We start from the raw sequence: 18,875 nt of genomic DNA, 5'->3' as shown, positions 1-18,875 counted from the left end.
GAATGGTGTCATCAAACATTTTTGTTTTGATAGTACCGATCCCAGCTATTTCCAAGACATGATAATTTCTCATTAATACAGATCCTCCTGAAACTGGTTCATAATAATCAAACCATTCTCTCCAAGACTTCATGTGCCACATCGCTTTTGAATCCATAATACATGTGTCACAAAGTTTGTGTCTGCCTTCTGCAATTGTTCCTGCTTCGCTGATTAATATTTCACCACCGCCTGAAGTACTGACCATATTTTCTTGAGAAATCTTCTCGATACTTGTACACTCTTTCTTGAAGGGTCTTTTACCGCCACATTTATAGCTGTAAATATTTTTCTTCTAATTCTTGACTTTGATCTACCTCGTCTTCTGCTCCCACTGGAGTCATGGTCCATAAATCTTCCTCTTATCATCAGTAAAGCCTCTGCTTGCTTCGAAGTTACCAACCTATCTTCTTTATTCTTGCGCCGGCTTTTTTTTTCCGAGAACCACGGTTAAGACATCGTCGAATTTTAGAGAGTTGATCGAGCAAAACTTGCACTGTGGAATCCTTAATAAAAATATGATTTTGTATGCTCGAAAATTAATCGCAAGTGCACGATGTCAAGTAATAGTATAATGTAGGCGAGTACGAGTATCGTTTNTAATAGTATAATGTACGCGAGTACGAGTATCGTTTCACTGAAGACTATATTTTTGAAAATTATTATTTTTATTTATCAAATCTTTAGCAACAAAATTTGAATGGTTGTTTAGTACTACTATGCTCAAATAAACATGCAAATAAAAAGGTTCATGAATTAAATAATAAGATACAATATCTAGAATGGTTGATTAAAATTCAATGAAAAATGAATTTGTTGGGAATTTCAGTTTACCTACCCCTCGCTAATTAATTAATTCGTTCGATAGTGATTTACACTTCCGACAAAATTTTCTATTCAATTGAACACACCCTCTCGAGATATGCAAAACTAATTCTACTCAGTGAAGTAATTAAATGTCTTTAATTATTTATCAAGAGTGAATCGCATATCGATCTATGAAATCTCCTAGTTTTCGCCCTACTGGACTATGACTATCGGCGTGTATCCAATTTAATATGTCTATGTAAATTGTATATCCAAGGATTACGCTACTCGTTCCTATCACAAGCTATTCTCTCAAACTCACTCGCAATATAATATTATTATTAAAGTTAGCTACACTTTAATAATTGTAATGAAAACAGTAATACAATCAAGAATAAATCAACATCAACATGTGAATTAATCAAATCAAAATTCGGGATAGGATCTCCTTAAATCCCAACAAATATTGTAATTTAGCTACTCCAATTCAAAGTAAAAATAAACACAACAATGTTTAAAGGATAAAAACTAAATTAGATATACTAGATTTGACGAAAAATGCGAAGAACGATGCCCGAAAATCTTCGAATCTTCAACTTCAAGCAATTTCTCCTTTTTTCCTCTTCCTTGGCTGCTTAATGATGTCTCCAAATCTTCCAAAAACGTCCCATCTATCAGCCTCCTTTCAAAATATAGGAAAAAAATCGACAGCAAACCTTTCCAAAAATCAAACCCGCCCGGGAGGACATGAGTTTCCGCCCGGGCGGATGGCTTGCGCAGATCTTGTTTTAAATATTCATTCGAGGCGCTTGGGTGGACATAAGTTTCCGCCCCGGGCGGATGAATCTCGCAAAACATCTTTTAATCACACCTTGCAGGCGCCCGGGCGGACAAAAATATGCGCCCGGGCGGATGACTCTCGAATTTCTTCAGTAATTTCATGAATTTCCTGCATTTTCACCCATGAGACACATGAGCAACAATAAAACATAATATAGCCAAAATGTCACAAAATGCATGCAATCTAAACGATATATGCAACACAATGAGCTATCAAATAATATAAAAAACACGTAAAATCCACCTATATTAACCCCCCAATACTAACTTTTTGCTCGCTCTCGAGCAAAACAGGTGACACGACAAAACGAAACATGACAAAAAGTAGTTCGACAGTGAATTCATAGTAATCAGTTTGCCTTAGCGAAACTCAACATATTCCCTTGTCGATCAATGTAAAAGCACAACTCTTCGCACTTTCCTTGGTCTAGACATTGTTTCAAACCAAAACAGGAGCCGTCACCAAGCGCTCATTTAAATCCTCGTATGCCTGCAGACAGTAAGAGTTAAAATCAAACGGCACATCTTTCATAAGTAAAGAAGATAGAGGTTTGGAAATTTTTAAAAAATCTTTAATAAAACGCCGATAAAAACCGTGGCCTAGGAAACTTCTAACTCCCTTTATGGATGTCGGAGGTGGTAAGTTCTTGATAACTTCGACTTTTGCCTTATCCACCTCTATTCCATGCTCTGATATTTTGTGCCCCAATACTATGCCTTCTTGTACCATAAAATGGCACTTTTCCCAATTCAGCACCAAATTTTTCTCCTCGCATCTCATCAACACCACCTTCAAATTCTGCAAACAGTCATCAAAAGAAGAGCCAAATATCGAGAAGTCATCCATAAATATCTCAAGGAAAGTTTATGTCATGTCATGAAATATAGCGGTCATGCATCGCTGAAAAGTGGCAGGGGCATTACACAAACCAAAGGGCATCCGTCTAAAAGCAAAGGTACCATAAGGATAAGTGAAAGTGGTTTTCTCTTGGTCCTCGGGCACAATCATGATTTGGTTATACCCTGAATACCCATCCAAAAAACAATAAAACTCATGACCTGCTAACCTCTCAAGAATTTGATCAATGAAGGGTAGTGGAAAGTGATATTTACGGGTAGCATCATTCAATTTTCTATAATCAATGCACACACGCCATCCTGTACCTGTCCTAGTGGGTATTAATTCATTTCGTTCATTCGTGATAACAGTAATCCCACCTTTTTTCGGCACATATTGAACATGACTTACCCATGCACTATCAGATATAGGATAGATAATACATGAATCAAGGAGTTTGATAGTTTCTACTTTTACTACCTCTTGCATCTTTGGATTCAATCTTCTCTGAGGTTGCACAAGAGGCGAGTACTTGTCTTCCATCAATATTTTGTGCATGCAGACTGATGGATTGTGATATCCGCCACCTTCCATGCAAATGAACTCTTGTGCTCTTTCAAGACTTTCAGCAGTTTGTCCTCCATCACATCTGTCAAACAAGAAGAAATAATCACAGGAAGTTTATTATTCTCACCTAAATAGACGTATTTCATATGTGCAGGTAATGGCTTGAGCTCCAGAGTTGGTGGCTCCTCTAGGCTTGACTTCTGAAGGATCAAGTCTCTTCGATCCCCCAAGTCCTCTAATGTCATCTTCATTGGCCTCTTCCATGGATGGTTGGCATTGAGGTATGCCAATATTTCGGTTTTCTCTGCATCCAATTTCTCTTCTTTCAATTCGGTAGTGAGAATGGCTTCCAAAGGGTCCTTAATAATATCCTGCACATAGTTAGACACACGAGAGCCAAAAACATCAATTCTAAAACAACTATCAGAATGCAGTGTGTGCTTAAGTGCACTAAAAACGTCAAAAGTAATCTCTTATTCTCCCACTCTCAATCTCAACTTCCCTTCTTGCACATCAATTAGAGCCTTGCCAGTTGCAAGGAATGGTCTCCTCAAAATCAAAGGCATCTCCATGTCCTCCTCCATGTCGAGCACCATGAAATCTGCAGGAAAAATAAAATTTTCCTCTTTCACTAGCACATCCTCAATAATTCCCGTTGAATACTTGACAGATCTGTCTGCTAGCTGTAAAGACATCATTGTTGTCTTAGGTTCTCCCAACCCAAGTTTCCTAAATACAGACAAAGGCATGAGGTTAATGCTTGCACCAAGATCACATAAGGTTTTATGAAAAACAACATCACCAATCATTCTAGGAATAGAAAAACTCCATGGATCCTTAAGTTTCGGTGGGATCTTGTTTTGCACCAAAGCAGAGAAATTTTCAATTATATTTACCGTCATGTGATCCTCCAATTTTCTCTTTTCTGCTAAGATATCCTTCAAAAATTTAGCATAGCTAGGCATTTGCATCAAAGCATCGGCAAAAGGAATATTGTTATGCAATTTTTTAAATATCTCAAGAAACTTACAGAATTGCGCGTCAAGTTTTTCTTTTTTCAATGCTGCAGGGAAAGGAGGAGGTATAACAATTTTTGATTGTGCAATGGGTCCTGGTGTAGAGTTAGAAGACTTACCTTTAGATGTATCAGTCTGTTCATCCGGTACTTGACTTTTTTCCTTTTCTCTAGACTCTAAAATTTTTCCACTCTTCAACTCGATGGCCTTCACTTGCTCTTTTGGATTGGTTTCTGTGTTACTTGGCAAGGTGCCCGGCTCTCTACTTGCTATCATCTTAGCTAACTGTCCAATCTGATTCTGTAGCCCCTTTATCAATGTATCTTGATTTTGGAGTCTAGTTTCGGTAGATGAGATGAACTTAGACATCATCTGCTCCAAATTGGACTTTTCTTCTCTAGGAGGGTCAGATCTATACATTGGTTGTTTCCCATATGGTTGTCCTCCCGGTGGTCGATTCTGAATGTTTTGGCCACCCCATGAGAAGTTGAAATGTTGCCTCCCTCCAGGATTGTATGTGTTCGAATACGGATCATTCCTTGGACGGTTTTGGACTCCCACTTGATTCACTGGTGCCCCTTCTTGTACATAAAAGGGATTTTCATCTTGACAGTCTTTGGCAAAGTGTTCACCTCTACACTTATCACAGAATATCTCTTGAAGACGCATAGCCGTGCCACCCATATTCAAGCCGTCCAATTTCCTGTTCAAGACATCAAGTTGTGCTGTAATAGCGGAAAGGTCAGTTACCTGGTGAACTGTTGCATTTCTTCGCTGGTTGTTTCTTTCGGATTGAGGATGATAGCTGCTAGCGACCATCTCCTCCAATAACTCATATCCTTCCTCAGCAGTTTTTCTCAGTTGGTTTCCACAAGCAGCAACATCTATCATAGTACGATTAGGAGTAAGTAAGCCATAGTAAAAGGTTTGAACAACTAACCCAAGTGGCAGTTCGTGATGAGGACATCTTCGTAACAGATCTTTGAAAGGCTCCCATGCCTTATATAAAGACTCCTGCTCGAATTGAGCAAATGTCGTTATGTTCGCCGGCAGCTTCATGGTCTTAGATGGAGGAAAGTATTTAATGAGAAACGCTTTCGCCATGTCCTCCCATTTGGTGATCGAACCTACAGGGAAACTATTAACCATGATTTAGCTTTGTCACGTAAAGAGAAAGTAAATAACCGCAACCTAACAGCATCATCAGAAAATCCATTAAATTTAAAAGTATCGCCAATTTCAAGAAAATCTGCGATGTGCGTATTTGGGTCATCTACTGCAGATCCTCCAAACTGGACTGTATTCTGAATCATCTGGATTATAGCTGGCTTGATTTCGAAGTGGTTTGCCAGCACAATAGGCCTCACAATGCTGGGGCGTGCACCATCCAAAGAAGGTTGGGCATACTCTAGCATCGGTATGCGGCGTGGCATCTCAACATGTCTATCTTTATGGTGTTCCTCCTCCTGCTCATGTCTCTCCATCAGTTCCTTCAGTCTCTGCTGCTGTCTTCTTAAGCGGAAAGTTCTTTCAATTTCAGGGTCAAACTGCTCAAGCTCCACATCAAGTGACTTTGGCATGCACTGGAAAAGATATCTTGAATAGAATATGGAGTGTTAGCTCAAGAAAAAAAAACTATGCTAAAGAAAATAACTAAAAATAAAATTGTGAATTAACAGTCCCCGGCAACGGCGCCAAAAACTTGATCGAGCAAAACTTGCACTGTGGAATCCTTAATAAAAATATGATTTTGTATGCTCGAAAATTAATCGCAAGTGCACAACGTCAAGTAATAGTATAATGTACGCGAGTACGAGTATCGTTCCACTAAAGACTGTATTTGAAAATTATTATTTCTATTTATCAAATCTTTAGCAACGAAATTTGAATGGTTGTTTATTACTACTATGCTCAAATAAACATGCAAATAAAAAGGTTTAGGAATTAAATAATGAGATATAATATCTAGAATGATTGATTAAAATTCAATGAGAAATGAATTTGTTGAGAATTTAAGTTCACCTACCCCTCGTTAATTAATTAATTCGTTCGATAGTGATTTACGCTTCGAACAGGATTTCATATTCAATTGAACACACCCTCTCGAGCTATGCCAAACTAATTCTACTCAGTGAAAAAATTAAATGTCTTTAAGCATTTATCAAGAGTGAATCGCATATCGATCTATGAAATCCCCTAGTTTTCGCCCTACTGGACTATGACTATCGGCGCGTATCCAATTTCATATGTCTATGTAAATTGTAGATCAACGGATTATGCTACTCGTTCCTATCACAAGCTATTATCTCGAATTCACTGGCAATATAATATTATTATTAAAGTTAGCTACACTTTAATAATAGTAATGAAAACAGTAGTACAATAAAAAAATAAATCAACATCAACATGTGAATTAATCAACTCAAAGTTCGGGATAGGATCTCCTTAAATCCCAACAAATATTGTAATTTAGCTACTCAAATTCATAGTAAAAATAAACAAAACAATGTTTAAAGCATAAAAACTAAATTAGAAATACTAGATTTGACGAAAAACGCGAAGAACGATGCCCGGAAATCTTCGAATCTTCAACTCCAAGAAATCTCTCCTTTTCTCTTCTTCCTTGGCTGCTAAATGATGTCTCCAAATCTTCCAAAAACGTTCCATCTATCAGCCTCCTTTCAAATTTTAGGAAAAAAAATCGGCAGCAAATATTTCCAAAAATCAAACCCGCCCGAGCGGTCATGAGTTTCCGCCCGGGCGGATGGCTTGTGCAGATCTGGTTTTAAATATTCATTTGACGCACCCGGGCAGACGTAAGTTTCCGCCTGGGCGGATGACTCTCGCAAAACATCTTTTAATCACACCATGCAGGCGCCCGGGCTGACATAAATATGCGCCCGAGTGGATGACTCTCGAATTTCTTCAGTAATTTCACGAATATCTTGCATTTTCACCCACGAGACACATGAGCAACAATAAAACATAATATAGCCAAAATGTCACAAAATGCATGCAATCTAAACGATATATGCAACACAATAAGCTATCACATAATATGAAAAACACGTAAAATCCACCTATATCAATAGCTCATAAGAATATTGTTGGTTAAGTTGATGATAAGTTGATCATATGAATCTGGTAGATTTTGAATTAGAAGTTCTGCACATTCATTTTTCTCTATTTTATCCCCTCATTGAAGTGAGTTGGACAAATAGAGTATTTAATGTGTTGATATGGTCGGTCATTGATGAGAATTCCGTCATCCGAAGAGTATAAAACATTCTCTTTAGGAAAATCTTGTTGTGTAGTGACTTGACCTCGTATATCTTTGTCCGAGTATCCTAGATGAATTTTGCTGTTTTTATCTCAGACATACTTGTTAGTACTTCGTCTGCTATAGACAAGTGTAAATTGACAACAACGTTATCGTTCATCTCATTCCACTTTCCATCGTCTGTCATTTCCACCGGTCTTTCTCCAATATCCGTCAAGAAATTATCTTTTCTTAAAACTACTTGTATCTTTATTTTTCACAGCATAAAATTGTTACAATTGAATTTTGTTATCTCTTACATGTCCGTCATTACTTCTAAAACAATTTAGTATAATGGACAAAATAATCTTGCCTTAATAAAAAAATCTCAACAAAAATCTTTTCTGATGTGCAAAATCAGTCTAGACTGCAACCACATAGCATACTCAGAATTTTAATAAATTTTAAAACAAGGCTCTGATACCACTTGTTGATCCCATGTGTGGCAAATTGAGATAATAATATGAAAATAAAATATAAAACTGGAGTCCGAGATTTACGTGGAAAACTCCTAAAAATTATTAGGATAATAACAATGGACAAGATAAAAAAAAATTCCACTATAATATTTTATGATGTATAACCACTCACCGTGTTTCCAAAGATAACACACTTTCTCTTAATACAGGAGAACAAAAACCTCACAAATATTATAGAACTAAACACTCAAATGCTATAAAATGAGATAAAGAACTCAAGGGATGTTCTAAATGCAAAATATTCATCAAATCCTTCGGCCAAATTTGCAGCCAAATCTGACAAATATCTGTCGACTTTTTTGACTAAATGACTTTTCGACTGATGACGTATCATTTTTTGTAATTTTCAAATCACGTAAGCATTCCAATGAAAAAAAGGAAAAAAGTTTGTAACAAAAAAACAGATTAATTGGGATCGATAAACTTCGATTAGTTACATGACACTACAACAAATCAATTATATGACGATTTTTGCATTTTACCATATCATCTCCCAAGTTTTGAATAGGACTTTGGATGAAATATTTGAATTGATGTGGTATGTGTAGGCCGGGGAGAAATTTTTCGTTGGCTTTAAAATCATTATTATCTATCCTTTTCAAATGTTCACTTCCAAATATTAAATATGTTATTATGTGTTCGCTGTATAAATATTAATTTTGTTTCAACTTTACGTTTTAAATTATTTTGTTTTGATTTGTAACATTTGCATGTGAATGTACTTTCTAGAGAGCAAGTCACGTGACCAATTTTCTTCGTAACTAGTTCGGAAAATAAATTTTAAACATAAATAAAATTGGTTCAACGTTGCACAATGTTCGCCAGTAAATAAAAAAGAGTCTCAAGCATTTAGGAAAGAAAATAGAGAACCTCTCCCCCAGTGGAAATTTTGAAAAATAACTTTGGTTAAATTAAATTTTTGAAAATAAATTCTCTCTAAAAATGTATTTGAATGTTTTCAAATATACTTGAGAGGGTTAGATTATTATTTTTTTTAAAAAAAGCTGAAGCGTGGTTATTTGCTAACAATCCTAGAAAATAGGTGTTTTACTTCGGATAGCACATGAAGTAATAGGAAGATAATTACCGAAGTATACAATTATGAAATAAAAAAAAGTATGTTTATATTCTAATTATAAACGAAGTCTAATGCTTTTAAAAAGTGAAGCTTTTGACCGGTTCAAAGAGACGAAATCCGATTGTAATTGGACCCGTTCTGAAGTAAAATAATGTCTTTTACTTCATCGGTTTTGTTAATTAAAGAAGTGAATATAACTACACAAGTTATATTGATTGACGAAGTAAAATACGTCTTATACTTAGCTACAATTTGGATTTATCGAAATATATTTGTTTTATTACTTCATCATTCATTTGTACGATAGAAGTTATAGACAATATTTCATTTCATCATAATTTAATTTAACAAAGTAAGTGTTAATTATTACCACACTAATTTAATATTTTCTGATGTATGTGAATTATATTTAACTTCTTTTTTCAAATAAAAGTCATTAAACTTTTACAATAAATAACTGTATTTTTTACACAATCTTGTAAAAGAACTTGATCACATAATTTATTTAAGAATCTAATTTCTTCAACAGTTCATAAACCAAACTTGAAGAAAAATCAAAATATCATGTTGTAGTTAAAAGGAGCAACATGGCCGAACATATTTCATCCAAGGGCGGAGCCACATGCTTGGGTGGCTTAATTTTTTTTAAAAAAAATTATATGTAAATTTTGTATATTTTGGAATAATATGATATTAGCCCGGGTAGATCAATTTAAAATATTAAAAGATTTTAAAGTTTAAAATTCTAACCCGGGCATAGTCATATTTCTGGCTCCGCCACTAATTTCATCACAAACTTTTAATGAGTTGTTATAGAGAGAAACAAATCCACAGAGGGTGGGTTAAATTCTCATGTACTACCTATAACTTCAACATTATTAATTAGCAATTATCAATTCTTACGTAAAAAATGCAAGAATCCATAAACTCAACAATTTCAACTTAAATTCTTTACATATTCCGTCAAAATCTCCATTAATTCCATATTCCTCCAACTCAATGCAAACCCCATATACAATAGCAGAATCACATGGAATGGCCTAATATATTCACATACACACTATCAGTACATAATCCAAACAGCTAGTCATTGCTTCTCATAATACCTAGGATTACAAAAAATTTCAATTAATTATTTCAAATCTGAAACAAACTTAACAAAAACATAAAGTGTTCATCCTTTACCTTTCTAAGTAAACAAAAGTGGTCAAGTTTAAAACTCGTATTTAGCTTATATTGAAATCAAGCTTATATTGAAATCAAACTAGCATGTACTAATAATTCTATGATATTTCATCACTTAAGATTTTTAAATTGAACCAACAAAATATCCAGATAAAAAGAAAATAACATAACAAAACATAATTGCTGTTGGTTTCAAATCCAATAGTACACGATGTGAGTCTCACTCTTAAGGGCATAGTCTTCTACCATTTGATTCAATTATAGAAGTTGAGAGCAACAACTCTCAACTGCCACATATTCAGATTCAATAGTCGAGAGTGGCACACGGTTTTGCTTCATATTATTCCATGAAACAGGTTATTTCCAAGGTATAAACAGCCTCCTGTATTGCTCTTTTTGTCATCTAAATCTCTAGCCCAATCGGCATCACTAAATCCTTCTAGATTGGTATTGGTTTCCCTAGTGTACCACAATCCCATATCCAAAGTGCTTGCTATGTATCGTAAGATGTCACATCTTTTAAGTAAGTGATCTTGGGATTTGATTGGGACACCGCACACAAACATACACTAAACATAATATCTGAATAGTTTGCAGTCAAATATAGGAAAATTCCAATGATGTTATAGTACAGGGTGTTTTCAACACCTTCAACGACATCGTCTTTGCATAGTTTCTCACTAGACCCGTGGAAGTTTTTATGTGTTAAGTGTTATCATGACAGAATTTCTTCACTAAATTCTTTGAATATTTTTTTCGACACATAAAGATTTTATCATGCAATTATTTTATTTGAAGGCCAAGAAAGAAACTTAACTCACCTGCCATGCTCATTTCAAATGTCGAAAACATACATTCAACAAAATTATTCACATGCTTGTTTGAAGAAGTACAAAAAATAATGACATCCACATAGATTTGGCAAATAATTATATCATCTTTCGACCTATGAATAAAGAGACTTTTGTCAACATCACTTCCTTTGAAGCCAATTTTGTGTAAGTACACAGTTAACCAACTATACCATACACGTGAAGCTTGCTTAAATCCAAAGAGCGTTTTCTTCAACTCATAGATATGGTCCAGGTGTTGTGGATCTTCAAAGCCCTCTGGTTGTCTCACATAAACTTCCTCATTTAAGATACCATTTAAAAACGCACTTTTCACATCCATTTGATAGAGTTTAATTCTCATATGTCATGTAATGCCAAGAAAAATTCGCTATGACTCAATACGGGCTACAGAAGCAAAGATTTCATCAAAATCAACTCCTTCTACCTGTATATACCGGTGAGCAATCAACTGTGTATAATTCATAACCATGTTCCCTTACTCATTAGTTTTGTTTTTAAAATCCATTTGGTTCCAATGATGTTACTGTGTTCAAGAGGTGGAACTAAGTATCATACATCATTTTGGACGAATTGTTTAAGCACATCATGTATTGCGTTGTTCCAAAATTTTCTGTAGCCAAAATTTTTCGTACTTCGAGTTTGCATGTCCCAGTGTACATTGTGACGAGTGATGATTCTTCTGTATTTTTTTGGGAATATCTTTTCCATCATTGTTCATATCATCGTCACTTTGTTGATCCTCCTTGGATTCTTTCAATCTCAGAGGCCACGTTGTGCTGAGTGTTACAACATCTGGTACAATACCTGCATTATCCAATAGTATGGAAACTTCCAAAAAATCTTATGTATCATCTTCAACTGTTTTTCCTTAGAGATCAACAAAATCATAGAGTACAACATTAATGGATTCCATAATCGTCCCAGTTCTTAAACTAAACATTCGATAGATACGACTATTTGTAGTGTATCTAAGAAACAAGTACTTATTGCTCTTGGAATCAAACTTAGCTTGTTGATCTCTGTCAGTTAAAACATAGTATATGCATCCAAAAACATGAAAACATTTAAGATTCGGTTTCTTTCCCATAATTATCTCATAGGATGTCACAGTAGTATCACTTCTCAAATATACGTGATTTGAAATATGACATACTTTGTTTAGGGCCTCAGCCCAAAAACGTTTTGAAATGGTAAGGTATGTTTTTCCGCTAAGCAATACTATTTTTTGGGGAGTCTTTGGAGGCAAAGAACTCATGAATTATAACTTTCTTATCACACAACGATGAAAACATAGAGTTATTGAACTCCTTACCTTGGTCGGTTTTGATTTTCTTACCTTCAAGTTATGTAGGTTAGTAATCTTTGCAAGTAAACTTTTAAAAGAAATGGAAGTGACTAATTCTTCCCTAAGAAAGCTTATCCTTGTGAACCTTGAAAAGTCATCGGCACAAACAAAAGAATATTTTTTACATTTATAAATTTTTACTTCTATAGGACCCATAAGATCCATATGTAGGCAGTGTATTGTGCCAAAGTGTTGCAACACGAGGTGCGACACCCGAGTTTGCTTATCCTTTTGAAAAGCCCTGCAAGCATATGGTGTCCTCGAGGATAAATTAGGCATACCTCGTAAAACATCATGCTTACTAAAGCTTTTCAATGTCTTGAAGTTTACATGACCCAACTTTTGATGCCAGAGATCAGGTTCACTCAACTTTTTATGTTCTCTTGTAAGTTATTCTCTTTGTTGATAACAATTATCTACATATCTTGTACTTTAATTCCTCTGTCAAAATTGCCTTTGGGTGGATGAAAATCTTTGAGAATTTTCAGGAGTTTTTAGACTAGAGAACTTAGATTGTTGTCCAACTTTCTTTTTATTTTTTAATATTTTTCAAATAAACTCCAAACTTCTTCGTGATTAATGAGATGGAGTCTTCACAGAGGTCCGACTAATTGACTGAAAATTTAAGAAGATCGATGTAGGAATTATTAAAAACTTGGAAAACAATAGTCTTATCTTTATCTTTTTTTGTAGATTCATGTTCATCGCGAAAGTATGAAAGGAATTAATCAAGTCATCTAGTGCGAGCTGAGTTGTATCTTTTGCTTCATAAATTGCACAGATCTTGATATCGAACGCTTCAAAAGTGATCGTAACACTTTACTGACAAATTTTGATTTGAAATTGGATCACAAAGGCTAAACGCTTCATTGACTCTCTCTCTCAAGCGACGATCATACTCGGTAATTGTCTCAGTTCTTCCATTTACAATCTTTCAAATTTAGAGGTTAGCATTTCTCATGCATCCTTAGCATAAACACAATTGATAATCAGACTAAATATGTTTATATCAATTGATGTGAAGATGACATTTAATGCCTTTGAGTTGTAGTTCGAAATTCGGACTCCATCAGTTGTGCATACACTTTCTAGTTTAATCAGCATGTCATCATCTTCATCAACTTTTTTTGGTAAATTCAAACCGTTGAAAACTCATTGCCATGCTCTTTCATCTATGGACTTGATATAGAATCTTTTTTTGACTTTCCAAATAGTATAACTGGATCCATTCAAGATAGTTGGTCATAGTGCAACATTCTCAAGTGACACGTCCATCTAATTTTACCTGTTAAACAAAAATAACATGAATATCAATTAGTAACGTCAAGAGTTGGCTCTGATACTAAGTGAAAGAATTATGTTTAATATAATAGTAAGGATTGTGTGTAACAGATATAAGTATTATCTCATATTTTGTAACACCTCGTGACAACATGTAGGAAAATAATATAAAATACAAATAAATAACTTAATCAAAAATAACATAGAGATATTGATGCACAAGTGAACAAACTTGTGCGATGTCTCATAGCAAAATAATCACTAGAAAAACTTTTCATTTTACAAAACCAATACTACAAACTTGTGCGTTATCTCATGACAAAATATTCACTATAAAAACTTTTCAGTTTACAAAACCAATACTAGTGAAGAAACAAAAATTTATCTTACTTAACAAGTCAAGGAAGTAAATTACAACCTAAAATATCAATAAAAAAATAACCAAAACACAAGAATGAAAATCTGTGTAGCCAAAATTCGGAGCAACAAAATAATTTTTCAATCAACACTTTATACGGATGTAATCTTCAAATGTCTCTAACACGTCATGACAACACATTGAAACAGCGATACTTCATCTTTTCGAGTTCTTCAGAAAATTATCTCTTTTTTTCCTCGTATCTCGTTCGTCTAGCTTTTTTCTTTGGTGCAACAATTATTCTTCAATATATATAGACTTGTGTTGATCTTGATAGCATCTTTGAATAGATTCCTACAAAATACAGAAAGTAGTCTTTCATTATAAAACAATTTCTTCTAAATATTAAATATCAAATCTAGAGTTTAAGAAACTCAATATTCTAGAAAGACAAAACTCTTATGTAAAATCTTATTAAAAAAGGTAAAAAAAAAAAACTCTTATTAGGATTTCTATCCATGTGCTTCTTTTTTTGGAACGTTGATCTTTGTATGAACGGTTGAGATCTCACGCCCATTTTTTTTTTCTCGAGATGTCTTTTCGACCTCGCCCAAATATTGACTGTCAGATCAGTTTTGATCGTGCGGTTTTGATCTTCCGAACTTCATTTCCTATAAATATGGGTTACTCCCCTCATTTTCACTTTCTTTCTTCCCGAGCCATTACTCTGCCTAACTAACTATTAAATCCCGATCAAAATTTCCTGCTCGGTTTTAACTTTATATTTCGGTCCATATTTCTTGGTAAAATGAAAGTCGGGGTACCTTGTATGAGGTAGCCAGCTGTTATTAAGACGCCAAGTGGGGTTATATCATTAGGAAGAGATCGGGCATATCTGTTGGCTTTGACCTACACATGCCTGGGATTAGTGATCGAGCGCATAGCCCACCCTAGGGTTTTCACATCTTCTATACCGATAAGGTGGATATGGATCTTAGGTTCCCTGTGACTCGTATAATCCAAAATATGTGTTAACACTATCGTCTCTGTCTGAGACAACTAGCTCGATCCCAACTCCTATTCCACCCTTCTTTCCTTATGGTTATTTTTGAATATTTTGAGATTCTTATTAATGTGACCCCCCCTTCTCATGGTTTTAGACATTCAATCATTGCTATCACAAGCACTACTCCCTTTAGCTTTCGTTCTTCGATGCATATTTATATCACCACTCTGCTCGGCCCCTATCAACACTGTGATCCAGCTCGGTTTACAGCAATTCAGCGAGAATTATATTGGTTCACCAGACCAAACCTCATGTACAATTTTTTATATCATCTATATGTTTATGTTTTTTTAATACATTAAGATTTTGAACAAATTTATTTTTATCCAGGATGGGAAAGCTTCTTAATGAAAATATGATTTGATTATTGTTAATGGTGATTCAATTATTTATGAAATGTAAGATTTATAGTAAATTTTAAAATTTTAAAAAAATATTTGATTAAAAAGTCACGTACATGAGATTAAGAGGGAAACAAAGACATCTTATTGCACTAAAACCAAATTTTTATTAATTAAATTTTCAGAACACGAATATAAGTTAATTTACATAACGCAATCGAATATTTTTCTTATAGAATGTGCAAAATACTGGTGAGCATTGAACTGCAATTGCTCCATGCTTCATTTTGAGCATGCGTGACTATCTTCAAATTTATTTTTTTTTTTTGGTGTGTGAAATAATTTTTAGACTTTGAAAACATTGCTTTCATTTTAATATGAGATTATTTTTGAAACCGTAAGTTGCTCAGCATTTTCGAAATAAATTAAACTCCAGGATTAAAAAAAAAAGATGATACATTCATATTCATTTTTGGACTAATTATTCTTCTGGTCTTCAAATTACTTTCATCACTATATGGAAACTTGATATTCTTAATTGTATATGTTTTCACGTTTTTACTAACTAGTCATTAGAAGTACGCTTCTTAGCATTCTTACACAAATTGTATATAAGGAAACACAATACAACGGTTTTGGAATAATAATAGAAATCATTTTTCCTCAGCTCAGCGAGCTTGCTCCCAACTTCTTCACATGGTATCAGATGCGTAGGGCTTATTCCTGGAGCTCAATTTTTCGTTTCAATTGCTCGATTGAGAAGCTCTCGAAGCAATTCTTAACTGATCTCTTTCAGCGATCCGACGGCGACTAATTGCAACTTCAATGATCCGCTGTATATTCATCCATCCGACACTCCAGGGACAAATCTGGTGAGTGATCAATTGATTGGTGTGGAAAATTATGGAATTTGGAGCAGAGCTATGTTGATTGCACTGCGAGCAAAGAACAAAATCGCTTTAATAGATGGCAATTGTCGACAAGCAACAGTGGGTAGCCATAATTTACTTCAACGGGAAAGATGATGCACTTGTCATATCGTGGATCATGAACAACGTCTTGAAAGAAATTTTTGGTGGAATAATCTATGCATCGGATGCTTCGGCAGTGTGGATAGATTTGAAGGAACAGTTCGATAAGATCAATGGATCGAGAATTTTTTCACTACACAGATAAATTGGGCGACTCACCCAAGGTAATAGTACTATCCCCACATATTATTGTAAGCTTAAGCAGCTTTGGGATTAATACTCAACTCTTGTAGTTCTACCTTCGTGTGAATGTGATACCGCTAGGAAACATCTGGAGCATTACCAACAGCAAAGACTTCTTCAATTCCTCATGGGACTCAATGACATCTACATGAATATAAGAAGTCAGATTTTAATGATGAGTCCATTGCCTAGAGTTGGACAAGCTTTTTCATTACTTTCTCAAGAGGAATCTCATAGGGCATTGTCTTCGGTTGAAGCTCCTATAGCAGCCTTCTATACTAATCAGAACAGAGGAGGTAATGTAATGAAAGAGAGGACAAACTTGAGTTGTGATCATTGTAGTTGGAGTGGTCATACCAAAGAATATTGCTATAAAGTTGTTGGTTATCCCTCATGTCATAAACTATACAAAGCTCCAAATAAAAGACTAAACAAGACAGGGTACAGGGATAATTGGAAAGGCTGAAAGATATCAGGAGATGCCAATCTTGTAGAAGAAAACACCACTGCTTTCCAAGCAAAACCAACGACTGGAACTCCATCTCTTTTTACTCCTGGTGAATATGCTGAAATCCTGAAGCTTTTGGGCAGTAGCAATGTACAAGATGAATGTGCACCAGCTGTAAATATGGCAGGTACTACCTCAAACAATATCGGCTCAGAATGGATAATTGACACAATAGCTAATGAGCACATGATTGGTGATTTCTCTCTATTGAAAATCTCAAAATCTGTGGTAGGCTCTACTGGCACAGTGAGACTGCCAGATGGTAATAGAGCTAATGTTGATAAAATTGGTTCGGTCTCTTTGACAAGTTCCATTGTGCTCGAACATGTCCTATACATACCCCACTTTCGATTCAATCTTTTGTCGGTCTCCAAGTTCACAAGAAAGCATGGTTGTTTTGTTACATTTTACCCTCGTTTTTGCATGTTTCAGGACCTCAGGACTGGGAGAGTAATGGAGATTGGTAGGGAAAGGCATGGACTTTATCACTTCATCTCAGAATCAGTGCCAGAATCAACTCACAGAGATAGTTTCACTTTTCCATATTTTATACTAAATATGGTGGATTGTATTCGATCATGTTCAGCTATTGAATCTTGCAAACATGTGAATATTGATACTTCGAATAAGAGGTTAGGACATATGTCTATATCAAGAATGCAAATGTTGCCTTTTATACGAAGTGATCACTATCTCATTGCTCTGTGTGCCCTGTTTCAAAGCAAAGTAGATTAGAGTTTCCATGAGTTAGTTCATTGATGAAACTTAAAATTAATAATTTATTATATGTTAAAACCTATATTTTAAAATTTAAGTTTCATTAAAATTATAAAATTATGTTATTTTAGTATTGTGTGTTTATATTTAAATGTCTTACTAAATATTTTTTATTTTCAGGTTTTATACGTGTTAGTAAAATAATGATAACTCAAGCTAGAAAACTCAAATGGAGGTGATTCAAACATGTTTGGAATCCTTGAGAAATTATCTACAACTTTGCAGAAGACATGATTGCCTAAAAAGTTGGTTAAGATGATCAAATTGTGAAAATGAGGATAAATTTACTTTCACCATGACCAGCATATAGTAAAAAAATCATAACTATTTCAATATTTAACCAAATGAGGTGAACCAAGTGGCCAAATTCATCTACAGACAATTCCCCACATGTTTACTGTTTTGAGTAGAGTCAAATTCGGTGATTAAGGTCGTGGAACAAAGCATTGAAAGAAGGGACATGCAATTGAAGTTGGAGGAGACAAAGACTACTATTACAACTACATTGCAGTAATAAAAATTTTTACCCTTTCTCTCATTTGGCCTATAAATAGAGGCCTTGTGCTAGCTTGAGAATCATTCTATCTCATTGTAAAATATAGTGTGAGTGTGTATAAAAGTTTTAAATTCCAATATATTTTTCATTTTCCAAATTATGGGTGATGTTTTTAGTGTTGATCAAAAGTAAGTTCATGGAAAGCTAAATCTATTATGTCAAGGAGAAGAGGATGAATTCTTGGTGAAGTAAGATTGTTTATATTTTGTATATTCTTTCTTTATTTCTTTTCATTTTTCTAATTTCTTTTTATTGTAGGTATAAAAATGAATTATTTATTGTTATCAATTTACATCAAATGCTTGATACCATTGAAGTGGTTATCTTGATTTGTTGTTTAATTTTGATACAATAAATATTTCATCAATTATTATTGTTATGTTATATATATATATATATATATATAT

The 18,875-nt window shown here is 34.5% G+C and overlaps 1 protein-coding gene across 1 annotated transcript; it reads right to left on the bottom strand.

The window, feature by feature from the left end:
* Positions 1–2,125: 2,125 nt before the first annotated feature.
* Positions 2,126–5,211, bottom strand: LOC140977594 (uncharacterized). Its single transcript, XM_073442349.1, has 6 exons — positions 4,122–5,211; positions 3,577–3,692; positions 3,290–3,462; positions 2,936–3,173; positions 2,303–2,485; positions 2,126–2,176 (listed from the first exon to the last, which is right to left on the bottom strand). The coding sequence occupies exons 1-6, from the start codon at positions 5,209–5,211 to the stop codon at positions 2,126–2,128; spliced, it is 1,851 nt and encodes a 616-aa protein (XP_073298450.1).
* Positions 5,212–18,875: the final 13,664 nt, after the last annotated feature.

This window comes from Primulina huaijiensis, chromosome 5 (genome assembly GCF_012295235.1).
Source record: "Primulina huaijiensis isolate GDHJ02 chromosome 5, ASM1229523v2, whole genome shotgun sequence".
Taxonomy (NCBI): Eukaryota; Viridiplantae; Streptophyta; class Magnoliopsida; order Lamiales; family Gesneriaceae; genus Primulina; species Primulina huaijiensis.
The sequence above is the reverse complement of the archived record's forward strand: the minus strand, read 5'-3'. Positions and strand labels throughout refer to the sequence as shown.

What these genes read in the sequence shown, in the direction of transcription:
- LOC140977594 (XM_073442349.1), bottom strand. Translation starts at nt 5,211, where the DNA reads ATGGCGAAAGCGTTTCTCATTAAATACTTTCCTCCATCTAAGACCATG. An exon ending in AAAACTTGACGCGCAATTCT is followed by an intron (nt 3,693 to 4,121) that starts GTAAGTTTCTTG and finishes TTTTTCCTGCAG; the next exon opens with ATTTCATGGTGCTCGACATG. An exon ending in AGAGACTTGATCCTTCAGAA is followed by an intron (nt 3,174 to 3,289) that starts GTCAAGCCTAGA and finishes CTTGTTTGACAG; the next exon opens with ATGTGATGGAGGACAAACTG.